Source organism: Trichosurus vulpecula, chromosome 7, assembly GCF_011100635.1.
Source record: "Trichosurus vulpecula isolate mTriVul1 chromosome 7, mTriVul1.pri, whole genome shotgun sequence".
Lineage (NCBI taxonomy): Eukaryota > Metazoa > Chordata > Mammalia > Diprotodontia > Phalangeridae > Trichosurus > Trichosurus vulpecula.
In genome coordinates, this window is record NC_050579.1 from 113,844,932 (window position 1) to 113,864,185 (window position 19,254).

The following is a 19,254-nucleotide window of genomic DNA, read 5'->3' on the forward strand; positions in this document are numbered from 1 at the left end:
CTGGTATACCAAAGGAATCCCCACAATAACATAGCTGACAAGTGGTCATCCAACCTCAATGTAAGGGAGAATCCCCCACCTCTTGAGGCAACCAATACCACCTTTGGAGAGCGCTAATTGTTAGCTCTAAACCGGCCTCTGATCTAGACACATACTAGCTGTGTGACCCTGGGCAGATCACTCAACCCTGTTTGCCTCAGTTTCTTTATCTGTAAAATGGACTGGAGAATGAAATGGCAAACCACTTCAGTATCTCCTCCAAGAAAACCCCAAATGTGGTCACAAAGAGTTGGAATGACTGAAAACAATCGAACAATAACAACCACTATTAGGAGGGTTTCCCTGACATTAAGCCTAATCTTGCTTCTTTTCAGCTTCCACCCATTTCTCTTAATGTTATCCTCTGGAAACAATGACAAAAACGACAACAACAAAAAAAAACCAAGTCTAGTCCCTGTTCCACATGACAGTCTTTTAACGCTGTCGTTAGTGTTCCCCGAGTGTTCTTTTCTCCAAGTATCATTCAGTTCTTTCATTTGTCATAAGGCCCTTCACCATCCTGTTTGTCCTCCTCTGGACACTCTCCAACTTATCAGTATCTTTAAACCGTGGTGTCCAGAACTGAACACAGTACTCTGGGTGAGGTCTGATGCGAGCAGAGTCTAATGGGACCTTTGCCTCCCTCCCTGTTCCTGGAAGCTAGGTCCCTCTTAAATCACTTCAAGATTGCATAAGCTTTTCTTGGCTGCCTCATCACTCTGCTGAGTCACACTGAGCTTGCGATACACTAGAACTCCAAGATCTCTTTCAGAACAACTGTGCTCTATCCATGCCTAAACCATATTTGTGAAGTTGATTTTTTGTACCTAAATGCAAGACTTTACATTTATCACTGATTAATTTTATCTTATTAGATTCAGCCCAACGCTCTAGCCTGTCAAGATCCTTTTGGATCCGGACTCTGTCTTTCACTGGGTTAATCCCTCTCAGTTTTGTGTCATCTGCAAATTGATGAGTTATACTATTTATGCCTTTATCCAAGTCAGATAAAAATGTTGAACAGCACAAGACCAAGCACAGATCCCTGGAGGCTACTGGGGATCTCATGTATTTATATGATCTAAATGTATTTATATTGAACTATTAACTCTTTTGGATCCCTACCTTGTCTTACCCTTTCCCCTAACCCTGGGCAGTCCCAGAACCCATCCTGGAGGACCAGATGTCAGGAAAACCCACCATCACCAGGGGTACACTCTTTGCTTTCCTTATTCATCCCCTCTCCTGGCCCAGAACTAATCCAAGCTGCTCAACCACTCAAATAAGATGGGACTCACCAACTCTATTCCTTCTGGTGAGATAGATAAAACTACTGGTTTTACCAGCTACTATGTCTTTTCACAATGTAGACTTCTGGCCCTGTCATCTGATGTATGTAACCTAAGGACTGTTGAAGGGAATTATTATTTTCATATTAATAGGACATGTATAATGAATATACTAATAATTTAGATTCATCAGAGCTGCCTCTTCTGCTTTGGGAGTCAGAAGCTTACAATGCAGGTTGAAATGATCAATCAAACCTTTGACACACTCTCACAATCTCTACATTGCTGTGCCTGTGTAGGTTAAGCAAAGCAAATCAAAGATTGTAGAACCTGTTCCCATCGCAGAACTCTGGTGCTGCGCTCCACTGAGTGACGACCCCCAAAGACGTGAAACTGTATAATTCCCACAGGATTCCAGAACACTTGTATTGTTCTGCACTTGTGGGCTTGTCATGGGAAAAACTTAGGCCCTGGAAATGATTTGTAATTTCCCCTCCTTTTCCACTTGTGATTTATGTATATTAAACTAAGCCTTTGCTCTAGCAAAGAAAGCATTCCTCACTCTGAAAGTCATTAATTAAACCACTACTTGTTTCTGGTACTCCTGTCTCTGGCCTGCTTTGTGCAGCTCTGGGTATTCACAGGTTAGACTGGTCACTACATGTAAAAGTCTGTTAACAACCCTGACTCTTATCATTAGAACTTCTAGGACTTTCCATCTTCCCCCAGCTAAATTTTTTTTTAATGCTCTTTCCCCACTGGAGTGTGAACTTCTTGAAGCAGGGACTATCTTACTTTTCTATTTGTGTCTCCAGTGCTAAGCACAGTACTTGGCACATAGTTAGCTCTTCAATTATTTTCATGCCTTCATTCATCTGATTGTGTTATTGTCTATTCCGCATCTCCATGTCTTCTCCAGAAGAATAATATGAAAACTATCAAAAGCTTTGCTGAAATCACGTAAACTATATCCACAGTATTCCCCTTATCTACTAGTTTAGTGATCCTGTCAAAAAGAGAAATGAGGTTAGTATATAGAATGACCTGTTTTTGATAAAGCCATGTTGTCTCTTGGTCATCAACTTTTCCTTTTCTATATGTTTTCAAAACATCTCTTTATGCTCCATTCAAGAATTTTCCCTAGAATTGAAGTCGGCTCACTGGCTTCTAATTTGCAGCCTCTTTGTTTTGAAAAGTGAACATTTGTTCTTCTCCATTCTTGGGATAACTCTCTCATTTCCCATGATCTTTCAAGTGTCACTGACATTGGCTCATCAGTCTTATCTGCTAGTTCTTTCAGGATCTGAAGATGTAGCTCAGCTTAATCAAGTGATTTTAATGCATTGCAAGTAACTAGGAAACAAACATAGCAATAAGATATAAGAAAAGCAACAAGTTCTTTATAGAGCAGAAAGATTTATCAATCTTCATCCTTCTTGACCTCTCTGCAGCATTTGACATTTGACTATCCTCTCCTGTATGCCTTCTGTGGGTTTTTTATGAGAACCATTTGCTTAAAATATTGGATTTTTACCTAGTATTCTTACCATATTGCTTCTGGTTGTTGTCCTTCGTTCTTGAGAGAACCAAAATGACATCACTATGTCGGGGTCAAGGTACAGTGTGTCTGATTGTGGCTGATCAAACCCATGTGAGCTCAGAAGGCTCTACCACATGTTGGGCACAAATGTTCCATGTGAACATTTGGAGTAGAGATGTCTCTAAATTTGCATAGTTCACATTTCTTTTGAGCTACTGCAATACTGCTTTGTTCATAGAGCACAGCACCGTCTTTGACATGGGCATGCCATGCTAGGTGTTCCTTTGCTAGTGTTTCCCATGTTATGTTGCTGCTAGTCACACAATGACAGGAAAACTAGAAAAAGTCCCCTCCCCACTCAGCATATTATGTACATCCCCTTTAGAGGACTTAGGGGAGGACATAGAATGACCTCAGATGAGAGGGGATGAATGGGCAAGGATCTGTCTCATTGGAAGGAGTACCTACATCAATGAGTTCATGCATCTGCTGAAGTATCAAAGAATAACGGATTTTTCCAACTGATTTTTTTTCTGATTTTACTGAATGAGTTTTCTCCCTGAACCAGACCTAGTATTTGGAACACTTGTGGAAGAAAAACTCAAGTAATCTGCTCACTTGGCATTACTGTTAGAAACAAATTTTTAAATTAAATTCCAAGTATGGTAACTTGTATAGAGGAATCCCAAAAGGAAATACCTTTGAAAATCTCTTGAGGCAGCTAGGTGGCCCAGTGATTGAAGCACCAGCTCTGGAGTCAGGAAGACCTGAGGTCAAATCTCAAGTCAAACACTTACTAGTTGTGTGCTCTAGGCAAATCACTTAACCCTGATTGCCTCACAAGAACAAAATCTCTGCCACAATCATTCTAACTTATAATTTTATATGAACCATAAAGCAAAGTCAGACTTCCACATTCAGGATTAAAACAGGGTACAAAGTTTAATTTAGAGATTTTGAGAAACTTAAATGGAATAATATTAACTTAATTTTGTTCTAGCCCATTCAATCTGGTCAAAGATGAAGAGGTACTTTTAACTAGGTTAACACAAAGGAGGCTCCTGTCTTTTTCCAATCATCACCCCAATTTATCTTCGAGAGATCAGAATTCCTTGAACTTTCACTTAATTTCCTTTTAGAAGCTTGTTAGACCTTTGATAATAGTGTTACAAAAGTATTTCAGTCTAGGACACTGACGTGATATATCTTAATATTTTAGAAAGAAATAAGGGGGAAGAGAGTCCATATACCCAGTGAGGAAACCCCCTCTACCAATCTTGATTGATACCTGCTCTGAGTCTTAAAAATGTTACATTGGGCATGAAAGGTTAAGTGATTTGCCCAGGGACAAACAGACAATGTGACTTTAACTGGGTCTTCCTGACTGAGGCCTGCTTTCTATCCACTACACCACATGGTCTCTCTGAATGATGTGTGCATCGCCATATACACTTTTACCTTTAGAACAGTGTTCTTAATCTTTTTTGCGTCATGGACCCTTGGCAATCTGGTGAAGCCAATAGATCCCTTCTCAGAATAATGTTTTTAAATGCATAAAATAAATGACAAAGGAAACCAATTATGTTAAAAATAAAGATGTCACTCCCCCCCCCTCCCCCCCCCCCCCCCCCCCCCCCCCCCCCCCCCCCGGCTACTTTGTCAACCAGCTGAAATCTATCCTTAGACCACTTAGGATTCCATGGATCCTACTTTAAGAGCCCTTACTTAGTTCAGAGTACCCTTGAATTGCATTTCACTACTTGTTCTCAATTATGACTCAGTGCTTAAAAAATGAAGTTATATACATAGCATAAGGAGACGTGGCAAATATCCATACATCACTTTCAACAAAAATAATATCATATTTATCTGTGCAGATAATTTGTAGGGTAATTTTCTATTTACAGAAAAATAAAAACCATTAGTACATATTAAAGGGATATATGTCAAATAAGTTTCAATAACATGAGAAAGAATCACTTTCAATGGAAGATGTAGACCAAGTTATAGATAAATTGCCATTGTGCCTATTTCAGTCTGTTTTAGTGAATGCAAGTAGTATTAATAGTGCTGTCCATAAAAGGGAGTTGATATTTACCTTAACTCTTGAAAATTATGTGGCTGGAAAATGTAACTGTGGCACTGACCCTAAGTTAAGCGATAACCAAATATAGCAAATATATGTGTTGTTTTTCTGGATCATATGTGAACAATAATATTCATTCTGCCTATTGCACTAAAGTGATGCTTAAAAAGTTTAAATAATCTCAATAATAAATAATTTACTATTAGTTTTATAGTTTCCTTCCTCCTTTCCAATGGTATTCAAAGTTATCTGACCAATATTTTTGAATATTGATATATAATATTAATTTTACTTTACTTCGCTTCCAATCATTAAGATATTATTTGGTGACTTTAGGTGTCCAATAAAACTAATTTGTGGCAGATAATTCAGGGTATTGAGTTATTAATTAAGTTATTTCTGAGTTGCCTAACTAATCTGACTAGAAAGTTAGTCTTTACTTACTGAATTATTCAGATTGCCTGCCCACACTGCCTAAATCTGCCAGATAATTTACTTCTGCTTTGATTTAACTTAAATTTGAGCTTACAAGAAATCCATTTCAATAGACTACATCACTAAAAAAATCACTATCCAGTGCATATTAACTAATCTATTTGAATTAAAACCTTTCTGTAGCCTCAGTGGTCAATTGTAGGAAGGAGAAAAGAAACACTATCCTATTTAGTATTTTTGATGCCAATGCCTGAAGCATAAAATATATAGAAAGAGTAACATGAGATAAGATAGGAAAGATAAGATGGTGCTGGATTGTGGAGGGCCCTGAATGTCAGGTAAATGATTGAAATTTACTTATTAAGCAATTAGAAACTACTGATGGATTTTAATGAGAGGTGTGACATTATTAGATCTGTGCATAGGGAAGATAAGTCTGATAGTAACATAAAGAATGTATTGGAGGAGGTAGAGAAGGAGGAGGTATGAAGGAGGCTATTGAGTGGTTCAGGTGGATGCTAATGAGGTTTTTGTACTAGAGGTGGTGGCAGTTAGAATAAAGAAGAGATAAATTTGAAACCTGCTATGGAGATAGAATCAAAACCACCTGGTAACCGGATTTGAAAGCCAAAGGTAATAAGATTTCAGAGATGGGTTTCCTGCCGAATGGTGAGAACACTGAAAGAAACAGTGTGCTACAGTGGATAGAGCACTGGTTCTGGAGACAGAAGACCTGGGTTCAAATTCTACCTCTCATGTTTACTAAATATGTAACCTTGGGTGAGATTCTTAATCTCCATGGACCTTAGTTCCCTTATCCATAAAATGAGGTCATTGGACTAAATGGCCTATGAAGTCCCTCCATATTCTGATATATAATCCTATAATAGTAAAGTCAGAAGAAGGAGCAGGTTTTGAGGAAAAGACAAATTCATCTTTGGATATATCAAGGTTGAAATTCTGGTGGGATATTGAGATAGATAAGTTCTATGAGCTGTTGGAGATGTGGGTATAGAACTCAGAAGAAAAATGAGGGATATATATGTCTGTAGAGCTGGAAGTCATCTGCCCAGAAGAGAGAGTTGAAGTCATGGTAGTGAATAAGAGAGCCAAGGGAGAGACTGTCAAGACAGAAAAGAATAGGGCTTAGGATAGAACCATGGGTAACATCCACCTTAATGAGTCAGGTGGATGACCCATTCTTCTCAAAGAAGAACCAGCAAAGGAAACTGAAAGAACCCTTAGAAAGGTAGGAGCACCAGGATGGTGTATTGTTTCAGAAGCCAAGCAAAAAGAGAATGTTCAGAAAGGGATGGTGTCAAAAAGGACTGCCACTTTTAGGGCTGGCCATTAGGCCACCAATCTTGTGACTGCTTTAATTCATCTCATGGTGAATGTATAGAGATTTGTAGCTTGTGATTAAGAAGTCATAAACACAAGGGCAATGGCATCTTCAGGAGAGAGATTCCTTATAGCTATGGGTATACAGACTAGATAAAGAACCCCAGGCCCAAGGCTGTATCATAAAAAAAAGCCAGACATTATCAGAAAGCTAAGTGTATCTGACTGCAAATCATTGTTCAAAGTATAGATCTAAAAGTAGGGCATCATATCAAGAGATAAATTAGAGGCAAAGCATTTTCTGTATAAAAGTGGACTTGAGGGACCCAGGTTGTATTTCTGGTTTATCACAAAACTTTGTACAGACATCATTACATGGAATGAAGAAGCATTGATGACATGCTGGCTTTTACCAGGGGATTAAGGACTGTACAGGTCCAGATTCAAATATACTCCTTATTTAGAAATATTTGAGGAGGCCCTTCAGCAATCACGTTCCTTATGTTCACTGTCTTTCCAAGATTTAGTTAATTGTGCTATATTCCTCTAAGAACCATGACTAAAATGCCTGTAACCTATGACTAAGACATCAAACCGCACTGAACACATACCCCAAAGAAACTGAAGACAGAAAGGTCTCATATGGACCAGAATAACAGTAGCAGCATTTTTTTTGTGGTAGCAAAGAACTGGAAACAAAGCAGTGTCCATCCATTGAGGGATGGTTAAGCAAATCGTGGTAAATGAATGTAGTAGGATATTACTAGACCATAAAAAGCAATGAACATGAAGAATGGAGAGAGGTATAGGAAGACATATGAACTGGTACAGAAAGAAGTAAGCAGGAGCAGGAAAACTATACACAGTAACTACAACAATGCGAATAGGAATAACAACAAAAATTAAAACTGAACATCTTTTAATTACAAGGACCAAGTTTGGTTTTGGAGAAGAAATGAGAAAATAAACTTCTCTTCTTTCCTTGTAGAGGTAGGGAACTATGGGTGTGAAACATTGAATATACTAAGAGACTCACTTAATGTGTTGGTTAGTTTTGCTGGGTAGCTTGCTTTTTTGCTCTCCGTTACAAGAGATGACTTCCTGGTAGAGGAGGGAAGGGGAATATATTTAGAAAAAAAATCAATGTTAAAAGATACAAATAAAAGTACATTCCTTGCTAATGGCTTATGTTGTATAAAAATGATATAATAGATTAAGTTTCTACAGGAGTTAGAGAAATTTTGTATCTACTAGAATCCAATTAAAAAGTAGAACCCAGCTGTGAAGCAGTTGCTCCTTTCTCATGAGATCAGCTGTAAATGTCAAGCATTACTCCAAGTAGACTTTGAATGGAACAACCTATTTAATTAAATACCAGTTAGTGGGGGAAAAAGATCAGTTCTATCCTTTCTTTTCCCCTTGGAGTTTCTGCCCATATCAAAAATTATGGCTGTTCTGGGAGCTTAGCTGAGCTTTAGCTCAGCAATGAAAGATTGTCCTAGTTATTTCCCATGGGTTGTTTTTGGTTAATAACTCACAGAAGCTATGCTAATCCAATTAAAATTTCTGAACATGTTTGTGATTTTGCAAACTCTCATTACAAGGTCTGCTACCACAAAGTTGAATTCTTTGGAGAAAATGGAATGTGCCTTCACTATGAAAAACTTGCTGGGACCATAGAAAGTGCATGTGGTCCCAGAGCATCTCTTATTTCTGGGTTCATTATAAGCTTATTGAACATTTCATCCCCAGACATAAGTGTTTTGAGATGGTGCCTTAGTTGAAGCCAAGTGGCTAATTAAAGTATGCCATAGGATATCTTGTTATTTGTGAATAGTCTTCCTTTAAAGATTTACAAACTGAATTTCAAACCTGCATATTAGATCCAAGTGAGAATTTGAAATGCTACCCAATGGGAAAAACCCAACTAATTATATTTTTGCACTAATAGCAGCTAGCATTTATATACCACTTTATACTTTGCAAAGTGCTTTTCAAATATTTCTTGTTTGATTCTCACAACAACCCTGTAAGGTATGTGCTATCATTATCCTTATTTTACAGATGAGGCAACAGACTGAAAGGTATAAGCTCCCCGGGGGCTACATAGCCAGGAACTATCCAAGTTAGGCTTTGAATTCATCTTTGCAACTCTGAATCCAAAGCTCTGTTTACTTATGTTACCTAGCTGCCCACTATGCTCAGAATCCCTGTGGTCACATTCATCTTGCTCTAATTTCCATATTCACTTAAGGCATTCTGTACTCTCAACTTGATGTAAGACACATTTCCCTTTTTTAAAAAAAATAATTACTATCTTTTGTTTTTTAAAATCATTTTCATTTCTGAAAATGCCCCTCCCTCATCCCCTATCCATAAAGTAATCTTTTGTAATGGAGAATTGAAAAAAGAAAGAAAAACAGCAATTTAACAAAACTATTCAACACATCAACTGAATCTCATATACAAATGTACAACGTCTATATACACAATTTGTTTAGCCAACCCTCAATCAATGGACATCTACTCTATTTGCAATTTTTTGTGAATGACATGTTTTCAAAAAAAGGCTCTGTAGTTTCTTTCCCAGTGCTCCTTAAAAGATAGGGACAAATGTATAATATCACTTGTGATTAAATAACAAGTAACTTGGGCTCATTTATATCCCTAAGCAACCTGGAGATGGGAGGCAAAGAGTCATACATATCCTCTCAAGAAAATCCCAGATACCTGATTCATGAAAAGATGATGGGGACAACGAGGGGGGTTAAAGGAGAAAAGGAGAAAAAGAGTAGAAAATGGAGGTATACCATTATACTTTCTATATATTCAAAATCAGCTGCCTCCTCTATCTTATTACTTGACCCCACAATTCTCCCTTTGGAGAATACATGTCAATGCAGGATATTTGATTAAGGTACTAAGCTCAGATTTTGGGGAAATGTTCTGGAACTATGAAGCACTCTCCCCAACTCAGGGAAGAACAGATAATACCAGGAAGTATTGCTATATCTTAAAATAGAAATACTATTCCCACAACTGTCAAGATAGAGAAGGAAATCAGACTGGTATGGTGTTCAGATGTAATGCCTGGTTGTGGCAAAATAGTATTTCCCCCTTTACTTTCTTATCTTTTAAAAATTTTTATTCATTTTATTTTTAATTTATGAAATAAAACAAGCATCTCCATAACATAGTAGAATAAAAAGGATGACTGCACATGAAACTGCAAATCTATTATGTACAACTTGCTATTCCTTTTAAATATATAACAAAGTTATGATGTAAATTTCTTTTTTTTCCTTTTTTTCCCCTACTCCCCATGCCCTAGAGATGTCTACCATTAGACACAGATGTGTATGTGTATGTGTGTGTGTGTGTGTGTGTGAAATCATTCCATATATACTTCTGTTTCTCAGTTCTTTCTCTGGATGCAGATGCATCTTCCTTCATATGTCCTTTGTAGCTAATTCAGGTATTTATATTAAAGTGACTTAGTTGCTCAAAGTTGTTCTTAAAACACTATTGCTGTTACTGTATACAATATTCTCTTGGTTCTGCTCATTTTGCTCTTTGTTATTTCTAGCAAGTCTATCCATGTTTTTCTTCATTTCCATGAGAGAGAGGAGGAGGAGGAGGAGGAGGAAGAGGAGAGAGAGAGAAAGAGAGAGAGAGAGAGAGAGAGAGAGAGAGAGAGAGAGAGAGAGAGAGAGAGAGAGAGAGAGAGAGTCTGTGTATTTGTAAGGGGTGGGGGTAGAATGACTTGGATGTCATAAAGGACCAAATCATAGACTTGGAACTAGAAAGGACCTTAGTGCAGATAAGAAAACTGAGGCAAATGGTTAGGTGACTTGCCCAAGCAAGTAGCCAAGTAACGGAGTTGCCTTGCCAGTCATGAAGCTCCAGTGGAAATTTACAAAGAGATAACAGTGCTTTGTATTTCTTTCTTCTTTCTGTGACTCCTAGACATCCAGATGTCAGGGCCCAGGACCATCTGAGTTGTTGGTGAGGCCAACATATTGAATATACCACAGACCTGCTGTAGCCCAGGAAGAGAAGCTGCACAATCGTGTGTTGAGTAGAGACTGAAGTGGCACAATGAATGGTGCCAGCTGCTCCATGAGTGAAAACCAAGACAGGTCCAGAGTTTGCATCCTCTGGTAACATGACTTTAATACTGGGAGCAGAAATAGATGCTAATGAAACAATTAAATTTCCTTTCCCTGACAGAGGTGAAATTCTTGAAAATGCTTCCTTAGAAAATCATTTCGGAGCACTTAAAAATATCCAGCCAAAGACTAGGTTGTGAAGAAGTTGAATTTTCCCTCCTTCGTGGGAGTAGCTTTCAAACACTCGAGAGTTTTAATGTTGTAACTTCTATTTTTTTTCATTCAGTGATCATAATATGAGTATATAGTCATTTGGGGACCTTCATGTCAAGTTAGGAAAGAGGTAACATCTTAATGGGGGAAGGCGCATGAGCCATTTTTAGGAAGTTTTAAGGTATTTTACGATAACCTTCATTCTTTTACACCCTAAATCAAGTAAGGCAAGATAGAACCTGAGACAAGGCATCAGAAGGATGTTTGGGATCCATGGAGAACCCCCAACTTGTTTAATTTTTGAATGTGAGAGTCTAACTGACAGGGCTGGGACTGGTAGCGCAACTTCAGATCATCTAATGGTTTATCCTCCTGACCACCTATCTACTCTTACCCTTAATGCTCATGTAAGGAAGCTGTTCCTGTGAAGAGGTCCTGTACCAAACATATGGGGGGCCTGAAACATGGGAATTTTTTTGAAGTTCTGTCAGTTTCAAGGACATTTCCCTTCAGAGTCTTTATTTCACTTAATAATACTTTTTTAAGTTGAAATTTGTGAATTTTGATTAAAATTTTTTCTGCCTTTACTGGAATTATTTTCTTAAAAGTTTAAGATTCAATGTTTTTTCCTTCTAGAATTATCACCCTCATTAAAAATTATTTTTAAATTTTCACTTTGAATTTTTAAAAATTGTTTTACCTTTTCTTCACCAAAATTATTCCATTTTTAGTCTAGTATTTTATTTTTTCTCCTTTCGGGATTTTCTCTTTTGACCCAACCTGAAGTTCCCATGGGATTCCAAATCTACTTTGTAATGTGATTGTGAGTGTGTTATTGCCTAAAGCAGTGTTGATTGTTATCATCTCTACTTGATATTTTGTGCTTACCAATGTTTAACACAATTGCCAAATTAAGAGACAAAGTAAAGAAAAAGGTAAAAAAATTTAAGAAAACAATATGTTTTGCCCCTTCTTTCTCCCAAATCAAGTACATGCACTCTCAGAAGTGATGGAGGAAGAAGAAAGGAAGGAAATGGAGAATCACCTCCTAGGTTCTGGACCTCCAGCTGGATTCTGGCAAAGGAGAAAGTCCTTATAGCTCTGGAATCTGAACACTAGTGATCTTTTCATCTCATCTCTTCTGATTCTAAAGCATGGCTTCTGCTCTTTATCACTCTGCATTGCTTCCCTCTTCTTTATTCTTGTGGCTTCTTGGTTTCTCTTCCACACAAGTCCAAGGATGGGACAGAGTAAGCTTGTCAGTCAAAGTCAGGCTCTTTGACAGTCCCAAGATCAGGGCAAATCTCCCAGGACTGAAGAAGGGAACACTGGGACCAGCAGATGGGGATCTGTTTCCAGTATCCTGGTTCCCTTGGCAGTACCAAAGCAGTGCTATAGAAGTGTGTCACCCGTAAACCAGGTTTCTTCCTTGGAACTTAGATCATTATGGATTAGATTCAATTTTGGGGTGGGAGTGGGAGGAGGTAAATTCCCCTCAGGTGGAGTAAGTTCTCTTTCCGGCTCTACCTCTACCCCAAAGCAGAACTCCAGTGAAATCTCTTAAAGAAAGCTTAGTAATGACACATATCCTGTGTTTTCTCATAGGTATGTGAGCTGTCATAAGTTTCTTGCCTCATTTCTGTGTCAGACATAAGAAAATGTCATGGAATCAAAGTTAAATTCTCCTGCATTGGGCCACTTTGCAAAGCCCCTCTGAGCTCCTTGTCCTTTCTTTCTCTGTCTAGAAATTTCTAAGAATTAATCCACCTCCCTTCTGCAAGACTGACTCAGTACAGCTATAGGTGCTTTTGGCATATACCTCTCCTCATTTGTTCCAGTCTAACTTTGTCTGCTTCCTTGGATTTTATTGCTACTCTTATTACACCTTTAACAGATTCACCATTCATGACATAGGTAGGTTTCTCACTTTTGCAATGAATGATATTGAGAAACTTAGTAACCTCAGAACATGCTTACAACCACTCTTCCCAGGCACTTTGCCATACCCTGTTGTCATACCCTACCCTGCCCCTCTCTCAATCACTTTCCACCTCTTGCTCTGGGAACAGCAATCATACCAAAATTACTATTACTCTTGGAAAGGAGTAGAAAACCAGCAGTCCTATACACATATAACATTGGTATGTATGTAAAATATGTGTATGTATACACATACATATATGAGTATTTATGTGTATGTATGTATACTATGTGTGTGAGCATGTTTGTATATAGTCTACCCAAAGTCTTAGTGCAGTCTTTTCTTTTTGTAAATATTATTTTATTTTTTCCAATTACACGTAAAGATAGTATTCAACATTCAATTTTTATAAAGTTTTGAGTTCCAAATTTTTTTCTCCCTCCCATTGCCCCTTCCCAAGAAGGCAAGCAAATTGATATAGGTTATACATGTGCAATCATGTAAACATATTTCCACATTAGTCATATTGTGAAAGAAGATGAACTTGTGAGGTCACAGCTCCCTGTGTAATAGATACACCAGAGACTTGCCATAGCTTAGCACGAACAAAAGGGAAAAGTCACACATACAAAAAGTGAAAATAGTATGTTTCGATCTGCGTTCAGACTTCACATTCTCTGGATATGGATAGCATCATGTGGAAACATCATGAGTCCTTTTGAATTGTCTTGGATCATTGTATTGCTGAGAAGAGCTAAGTAAATCATACTTGATCATTGCACAATGTTCCTGTTACAGTTTACAATGTTCTCCTGGTTCTGCCCACTTCACTAAGTATTAGTTCATGTAAGTTTTTCCAGTTTTTTCTGAAATCTACCTGCTCATCATTTCTTATAGCACAGAGTATTCCATTACATTCATATACCACAACTTGTTCAGCCATTTCCCAATTGATGGGCATTCCGTCAATTTCCAACACTTTGCTACCACAAAAAGAGCTGTTATAAATATTTTTGTACATGTGGGTCCTTTCCCCATTTTTATGATCTCCTTGGGATACAGACCTAGTAGTAGTATTGCTGGATCAAAGGTTATTCACAGTTTGATTGCCTTTTGGGCATAGTTCTATGTTGCTCTCCAAAATGGTTGGATCAGTTCACAACTCCACCAATGCATTAGTGTCCCAATTTTCCCACATCTCCAACATTTTCCTTATATTTTATCATTTTCCTTTTCTGTCATATCAGCCAATCAGATAGGTGTGAGGTGGTACCTCAGAGTTGTTTTAATTTGCATTTCTCTAAGCAATGATGATTTAGAACATTTTTTCATATGACTACAGATAGCTTTAATTTTGTCATCTGAAAACTGCCTGTTCATATCCTTTGACTATTTATCAATTGGGAAATGACTTGTAGTCTTGTAAATTTGATTCAGTTCTCTATACAGTATATTTCAGAAATAAGGTCTTTATCAGTAACACATGCTGTAAAGATTGTTTCCCAGCTTTCTGCTTTCCTTCTAACCTTGGTTGCATTGGTTCTATTTGTGCAAAACCTTTTTAATTTAATGTAATCAAAATTATCCATTTTGCATTTGTAATGTTCTCTATCTCTTGTTTAGTCATAAATTCTTCACTTCTCCATATATCTAACAGGTAAACTATTACTTGCTCTCTTAATTTGCTTATTGAATCACCCTTTATGTCTAAATCATGTACCTGTTTTGACCTTATCTTAGTATAAAATGTGAATATAGGTCTATACCTAGTTTCCGCCATACTATTTTCCAGTTTTCCCAGCAGTTTTTGTCAAATAGTGTGTTCTTATCCCAGAAACTGGAGTCTTTGAGTTTATCAAACAGTAAATTACTATAGTCATACATATAGACATACTACTATGTCTTATATACCTAATCTGTTCTACTGAAATACCACTCTATGTCTTAGCCAGTACCAATTAGTTTTGATGATTGCCACTTTATAATATAGTTTTAGATCTGGTATGGCTAGGCCACCTTCCTTTGCATTTTTTTAATTAATTCCCTTGATATTCTTGACCTTTTGTTTTTCCAGATGAATTTTATCATTTTTTCTAGTTCAAAAAATAATTTTTGATAGTTTGATTAGTATGGCACTGAATAAGTAAATTAATTTAGGTAGTAAATTTTATTATATTAGCTCGGCCTACCCGTGAGCAATTGATATTTTTCCAATTGTTTAGATCTGACTTTATTTGTGTGAAAAATGTTTTGTAATTGTGTTCATATAGTTCCTGAGCTTGTCTTGGCAAGTAGACTCCCAAATAGTTTATATTGTCTACAGTTATTTTAAATGGCATTTATCTTTCTATCTCTTGCTGCTGAACTTTGTTGGTAATACACAGAAATGCTGATTTATGTGGATTTATTTTACATCCTGCAACTTTGCTAAAGTTGTTAATTATTTAAAGTAATTTTTTAGTTGATTCACTATGATTTTCTAAGTATACCATCATATCATCTGCAAAGAGTTATAGATTTGTTTCCTCCTTGCCTGTTCTAATTCCTTCGATTTCTTTTTCTTCTCTTATTGCTAAAGCTAACATTTCTAGCACAATACTGAATAATAGTGGAGTTAATGGGCATCCTTATTTCACCCCTATTCTCACTGGGAAGGCTTCTAGCTTATCCCCAATTGTAGGTAATGCTTACTGATGGTTTTAGATAGATACTACATTTTAAGGAAAGCTCCATTTATTCCTATACTCTCTAGTATTTTTAATAGGAAAGGGTGTTGTATTTTGTCAAAAGGTTTTTCTGAATCTATTGAGATAATCATATGATTTCTGTTGGTTTTATTATTGAGATGGTCAATTATGCTAATAGTTTTCCTGGTATAAATCTTCCCCTTGACCTGAGAGCTCTGGAATTTAGCTATAATATTCCTTGGAGTTTTCATTTTGGAATTTCTTTCAAGTGGTTATTGCTGGATTCTTTCAGTGACTATGTTACCCTCTGGTTCTAGGATATCAGGGCAGTTTTCCTTGATAATTTCTTGAAAGATGCTGTCCAGGTTCTTTTTCTTATTATGGCTATCAGGTAGTCCGGTAATTCTTAAATTATCTCTCCTAGATCTATTTTCTAGGTCAATTGTTTTTCCAACAAGGTATTTTACATTTCTTCTATTTTTTTATTTCTTTGATTTTGTTTAACTAATTCTTGATGTCATAAAGTCAATATGAACTTCCACTTGCCCAATTCTGATTTTTAACACATTATTTTCTTCATTTAGTTTTTGTACCTCTTTTTCCATTTAGTCAATTCTACTTTTTAAGGAGTTTTCTTCAGTCAATTTTTGTGCTTCTTTTTTCATGTGACTTCTTTGTGACTCTTTTTTCATAATTCTCTTGCACAGCTCTCATTTCTTTTTCCAATTTTTCTTCTACTTCTCTTACTTGATTTTTAAAATCCTTCTTGAGCTCTCCCAAGAGGACTTTTTGGGCTTGAGACCAATTCATATTCCCCTTTGAGGTTTCACATGTAGGCATTTTGACATTGCTGTCCTCTTCTGAGTTTGTGTTTTGTAACCATAGTAGGTCTTTATGGTCAGGGCTCTTTTTCACTCATTTTTAAAAGTTAAGCTCTGCTCCTGGGGTACAGGAGGCACTGCCCCAAGCTTCTTGCACTGGGAGCCAGGCATCTGGTCCCTGGCTTTCTGTGTCGGGGCCTCTGGGGCTGGTGGCTTGCCCACTGTACTACAGAGGCCCAACCCATTTGCATCCATTGTGCCCTATGTTCTGGGGCTGGCAGTTTGCCTGCTGCTCTGGGGCTAGGGACCTCACAGATGGTCTGCTATACCACTAGCCTGCTGAGCCAGAACCATGAGGCCTTGGTTGCTGATCTTTGCAGTGGCTAAGAGTCTTCTGTTGGCTTTCCCAACACTACCTGCACTGGGCTCCACTCACTTTTACCCACATGAGACAAACCTTTTCTGAAATCCTTCTAAGTTATCTTGGCTTGGAAAATTGCTTCACTCCATCTTTTGTGGATTCTGTGGCTTCAGAATTCTTTTAGAGGCTTGATTTAAAGTTGTTTCTGAGGGAAACTGGGGAGAGCTCAGGCAACTTCTTGGCTTCTCTGTCATCTTGGCTCCTCCATCACCTTAGTGCAGCCTTGAGCTATAAAGCTTAAAGCTCTTTGAAGGAAGGCATTATCTTATTTTTGCATGTGTATGCCCAGCACCAAGCACAGTGCCTGGTACAGAGTAGGCACATAGTAGTTTTTTTTTTTATTCAGTTAATTCATTGAAATATAAGAAAGGAATGGTGAGTGGAAGCACAGTCCATCTATCACATGAGTGCTGATTCCTTACATTTGGGAGAGGATCCAGAGAAGTTTGACTTTTGTGTCAGGACAATAGAAGAAACAACCTAAGGAAAAGGACAGGTTTGTTCTCATTGTAAGAGTAGGTTTTCAGATATACACTATTATACCAGATGACAGAATTAGGACTAGAAAAGGAAGATCAAGATAGAACATCAAGCTGGACTAAGTTGATACTTAATAAAGAGAAATGTAAAGTCTTATATTTGATATAGAAAATTTTGATTTCACAAGGACAAGCTCACAAACTGACTAGCCAACAGGTTGTCTGAAAAAGCTGGAGATTGTAGTTGTCTGAAAGCTCAGTAGGAGTCAATAGGGTAAAACGGCAGCCAAAAACACATAAGCAATCCTCCACTGCTTTGAGAGGCAGTGTACAGAAATAAGGAGGTGAGGTTATTGCTATCCTCTGGCCCTGTCAGACAAAAACTTGAACGTCTGTAACGGCAGGCATGTTGCCATCGTTAGAGTGAACTTAAACATCTAGAAGCTGGAGAGTGTATATGCGACTGTAAGATTACCAAGGAAACAGTATAGTCTAAACGTTTATCAGAATATTTTTTTTAAAAAGTTCACAGACCCGTGGTTGAGTACTCCTGGACTTGACGAGGTCCCTCTCAAGTCTCAGATAGTACAAGTATATGGCCTTACCTCTCCATAACTGAGCCACCCGCCTACCTAGGCCTACAAGTACAAAGTTCAAACTCTCAACCGTCTCCCCAGAAACATCTTGCCAGCTGAGGCTCACCGCTTTTTAAACCCGGATCTTACGCAGACTACAAGTCCCAGCATGCAGCGCTCCCCTAGACGGGTAATACAGAGGAACAATTGAAATAGAGCGCGCCAGAAGCCCCCCATCAAGCGTCATGGGATTTGTAGTTTCGAAGAGTCTCTTAATGCCCCCGAGTTCCCATGCGTAAAGACAACTCGCCGTTTCCGCATCCGGTTTCGGGGAGGACCAATTAGGAAAACGTTCAGATTTATGACGTCTAACGTCTGCGACGCCCGAGGTGTCCTAGCATGCCTTCCTCTTCTCTCTCGCTCTCTCCGCGGTTTCCGGGTGCTATCTCTGTCCGGAAAACGCCACAGGTGTGACGGCCGCCGCCTGGACTAGCTAGCAGCGCAGGGCATCCTCGGCACCATGACGGACCGCTACACCATCCACAGCCAGCTGGAGCATCTGCAGTCCAAATACATCGGCACCGGCCACGCCGACACCACCAAGTGGGAATGGCTGGTGAACCAGCACCGCGACTCTTACTGCTCCTACATGGGCCACTTCGACCTCCTCAACTACTTCGCCATCGCCGAGAACGAGAGCAAAGCGCGCGTGCGCTTCAACCTGATGGAGAAGATGCTGCAGCCGTGCGGGCCCCCGGCCGACAAGCCCGAGGAGAGCTGAGCCCCCGGCGCCCTCCGGCCATGCCCCGACGCAGGTGTCCGCCCTTTCTGATTCCGGCTCCTCCGGGCCTGAACCCTCCCCGGCCGGCGCCCATCTCTGATCCCCGAGGGAAGTCAGGCGTCCTGCTGCCGCCGCGGTACCTCGGCCCGGGGACTGTGATCATGGGGAGCCCTCAGCGCCGGCGAACTCCCGGGCACCGAGTCGGGAGAGGGAGACATTAACTTGGAGACTTCTGTTTGGATTTTGGCGTTCGTTTTTCCCTCCTCATAAAGCTAAAAATCTTTTGAGCAATCCAAGGTGTAAGAGTGTGTTTTGAGCGGGAATGAGGGAGACTACGGGAAATGGGTCACACACAGCGGTTTGCACTTCCCCAGAGCTGGAGATAATGGGATTTAAACGTGAAAAGAATTCTTAAGGGTCACCTAGTCCCACTTCCACATTTACAGTTGGGAACACCGAGGCCTGTACACGAAGTTACCCATTCACAGAGCCGTAATTTGAACCCAGGTTTTATTAC

The 19,254-nt window shown here is 38.8% G+C and overlaps 1 protein-coding gene across 1 annotated transcript; it reads left to right on the plus strand.

Moving 5' to 3' along the window:
* Nucleotides 1–18,344: 18,344 nt before the first annotated feature.
* On the plus strand, nt 18,345–19,028 carry LOC118857124 (splicing factor 3B subunit 5-like). The gene has a single exon (XM_036767761.1). The coding sequence runs from the start codon at nt 18,477–18,479 to the stop codon at nt 18,735–18,737; it is 261 nt and encodes an 86-aa protein (XP_036623656.1). The 5' UTR covers nt 18,345–18,476; the 3' UTR covers nt 18,738–19,028.
* Nucleotides 19,029–19,254: the final 226 nt, after the last annotated feature.

What these genes read in the sequence shown, in the direction of transcription:
- LOC118857124 (XM_036767761.1), top strand. Translation starts at nt 18,477, where the DNA reads ATGACGGACCGCTACACCATCCACAGCCAGCTGGAGCATCTGCAGTCC.